Source organism: Neovison vison, chromosome X (genome assembly GCF_020171115.1).
Source record: "Neovison vison isolate M4711 chromosome X, ASM_NN_V1, whole genome shotgun sequence".
Taxonomy (NCBI): Eukaryota; Metazoa; Chordata; class Mammalia; order Carnivora; family Mustelidae; genus Neogale; species Neogale vison.
This window is the reverse complement of record NC_058105.1, coordinates 67,395,811-67,399,352: the sequence shown is the minus strand read 5'-3', so window position 1 is coordinate 67,399,352 and position 3,542 is coordinate 67,395,811. Positions and strand designations below refer to the sequence as shown.

At 42.8% G+C, this 3,542-nt stretch overlaps 1 protein-coding gene across 1 annotated transcript; it reads left to right on the top strand.

Moving 5' to 3' along the window:
- Nucleotides 1-1,619: 1,619 nt before the first annotated feature.
- Nucleotides 1,620-3,145, top strand: LOC122896277 (RNA-binding motif protein, X chromosome-like). Its single transcript, XM_044234300.1, is given in 1 exon segment — nt 1,620-3,145. A coding segment is annotated over 1 exon segment (1,176 nt). The 5' UTR covers nt 1,620-1,720; the 3' UTR covers nt 2,897-3,145.
- Nucleotides 3,146-3,542: the final 397 nt, after the last annotated feature.

Below are 3,542 nucleotides of genomic sequence, written 5' to 3'. Positions count from 1 at the left end.
AAGCCAGACACAGAAAGACAAATACTGTGTAATTCCACTTGTATGAGGTAGTCAAATTCATAAAATAAAAAATGGGAATGGTAGTTACTGTGGACCGAGATTCAAGGGGAAATTGGAAAATATTAATCAACAGGCATCAATTTTGAGTTAAGTAAGAGGACTATGCATCAGAGATCTGTTGTATAACACTGTGCCCATAGTCAATAATAATTTATTATACACTTAATTTTTTTAAAAGGATAGATTTTATGTTAAGTGTTCGAGTCAAAATAAAATTTTTAAAAAGAACAGGGGTATTATGGTTCCTGGCTTCTGGCTGCTAGTCAGTCTCTCTCACTTCTTCCTCCCTGCAGATCTTTTTCTTTAAATTACTTATTTATTTGAGAAAGAGGGAGAGAGAGAGAGAGAGAGAGAGAGAGAGAGAGAGAGGACAAGCTGGGGGGAAGAGCAGAGAGAGAAGGAGAAGCAGACTCCCTGCTGAGCAGGGAGCTAATGTGGGGCTCAATCCCAGGATCTTGGGGTCATGACCTGAGCAGAGACAGATTCAACTGATTGAGCCACCCAGGGAACCCCCTACCTGCAGATCTTAAGTAATGAACCAAAGCCATATTTCAGAACCAAAGAGAAAGAGTTCAATTCTGCCCAACCCTGCTAAAGAGTTAGTGGTGCAAAGAGTTAGACAAGGAATGAATGAAAGAAACCGTTTGGAGGTGATAATATGGGGGAGTGGGAGAGTACCAAATCTAAAGGAAGGAAAATGTAGTAAATAATACTGTGGTGTTCCACCCCTACCCCCCATGAAGAACCAAACTACTCATTCCTGCAGCTGCATAGAATGTTGCCTGTCCAGCCTCACAACTTATTCCCTCTCCAGTAAATGTCCTGTGCAAAGGGATCTGCCCAACTCAATACCACACATCCCACTTCTCCTCTCCAAAGCCTGCATCTATTGATAACTCCCTGTGAGGGTACGAAGATTCAGCCCTCTTGCTTTACTTTGAAACATCTCTGAAAGACCTCCCAACCTCAGAATTCCTCAAGAAGTTGGCTGAGTCTTCTATTGTAATTTCTTCCTCTACAATCCTACTTCCTTTATTCCTTCTCAAATGTTATTCTCAAGTGCACTCCCTGTTAAACTTCTTGTACACAAATATCGACTTTGGAGCTTGTTTACAAAGGCATCTAACCTATGACAGAAAGAAATATAATTCCAAATAACCCCACTATCAAAGTGTCCATGTGAACTTGATACTTCAAACTGTCAAAAATTAAAAATAAAAATTAAAAGGAAAGAAGCAATGCCGTAGCTGATTAAACTCCTACCTTGCAAATTGCAATATCAAACCTGGTTATCAGTGAATTAGATTGACAATATTAATTAAATGTGTTCTGACTCTGATTAATTAAAAGGAAGTTAGAAGTCTATAAATTAATATGCATCTGCTTTCAAAAGTCCTGACATATCCATTAATTATTGCTGAGATAAAACACCCTGGTAGGATGTATGCATTGCATTCAGCTTCTGTTACCATGCTTCTGTTGACTGTTAAAGTTCTATGCAACTGGAGAATCCCATAAGAAGGAATTTAACAGGGCTTCCCTCTTCCGTTCTAGGATCCAGCGGCACTCCCTCGTGCTGAGCTGCTACGAAGCCCCTGCCGGCGAGCTCGTAGGAGCTTGGAACCGTTGTCACCCCTCCGGCTCTCACCAGGGGGGAAAAATGGTTGAAGCAGATCGCCCAGGAAAGCTTTTCATTGGTGGCCTCAATACAGAAACAAATGAAAAAGCCCTTGAAGCAGTATTTGGCAAATATGGACGAATAGTGGAAGTTCTATTGATGAAAGATCGTGAAACCAACAAATCAAGAGGATTTGCTTTTGTCACCTTTGAGAGCCCAGCAGATGCTAAGGATGCAGCCAGAGACATGAATGGAAAGTCTTTAGATGGAAAAGCCATCAAAGTAGAACAAGCCACTAAACCATCATTTGAAAGTGGTAGACGTGGACCACCGCCACCTCCAAGAAGCAGAGGCCCTCCAAGAGGTCTTAGAGGCAGAAGAGGAGGAAGTGGAGGAACCAGGGGACCTCCCTCACGTGGAGGGCACATGGATGATGGTGGCTATTCCATGGATTTTAACATGAGTTCTTCCAGGGGACCACTTCCAGTAAAAAGAGGACCACCACCGCGAAGTGGTGGTCCTCCTCCTAAAAGATCTCCCCCTTCAGGACCAGTTCGCAGCAGCAGTGGAATGGGAGGAAGAGCTCCTGTGTCACGTGGAAGAGATAGTTATGGAGGCCCACCTCGAAGGGAACCCCTGCCCTCTCGTAGAGATGTTTATTTGTCCCCGAGAGATGATGGATACTCCACTAAAGAGAGCTATTCAAGCGGAGATTACCCAAGTTCTCGTGATACAAGAGATTATGCACCACTGCCGAGAGATTATACTTACCGTGATTATGGTCATTCCAGTTCACGTGATGACTACCTGTCAAGAGGCTATAGTGATAGAGATGGTTATGGTCGTGATCGTGACTATTCAGATCATCCAAGTGGAGGCTCCTACAGAGATTCATATGAGAGTTAGGGTAACTCACGTAGTGCTCCACCTACACGAGGGCCCCCGCCATCTTATGGTGGAAGCAGTCGCTATGATGATTACAGCAGCTCACGTGACGGATATGGTGGAAGTCGAGACAGTTACTCAAGCAGCCGAAGTGATCTCTACTCAAGTGGTCGTGATCGGTTTGGCAGACAAGAAAGAGGGCTTCCCCCTTCTATGGAAAGGGGGTACCCTCCTCCACGTGATTCCTACAGCAGTTCAAGCCACGGAGCACCAAGAGGTGGTGGCCGTGGAGGAAGCCAATCTGATAGAGGGGGAGGCAGAAGCAGATATTAAAAACAAACAAAACTTTGGACCAAAATCCCTGTTTAAAGAAACAAACAAAAAAGTGGAACCTTTTCTGTCATAACTACCCAAGGACTACTAAAAGGAAAAATTGTGTTACCTTTTTTTAAATGTCCTGTTTAAGTTCTCCTTCCATAATTTTTATGTTCTTGTGAGGGAAAAAAAGTAAGACCTGTTTAATCTTATTTGACTTTATGACATTGCTTTCAATAAGCAAATGTTAAATGTGTTAAGACTTGACTTGTGTACTACTGTTGTAATTTTTCAAGTTAAAAGTGTCCCTAAAGGCCACTTCCTATATCTGATTTTTCCCAGTAAGTGAGGCAAAGCAATTCTAAGACCTTCCACAAACATCTAGCCATCTAAAATGGAGAGGTGAATCCTTCTGCCTGTACAAACAAGCTATCTGTTAGAGGGTGGTCAGGGTATGCTACTCATAGGATTTCAGAGGGTCTTCAAACTGAAATCTCAATGTTCTCAGTATGAAAAACCTGAGATCAGATGCTTATGTAAGGAAAGTGCTATTCACCCACTAAACCCAAAAAACCAAATGGATAATGCTGGCCATATTTTGCCTTTCTGACATTTCCTTGGGAATCTACAAGAACCTCCCCTTTCCCCTCCCCCCAATAAGACC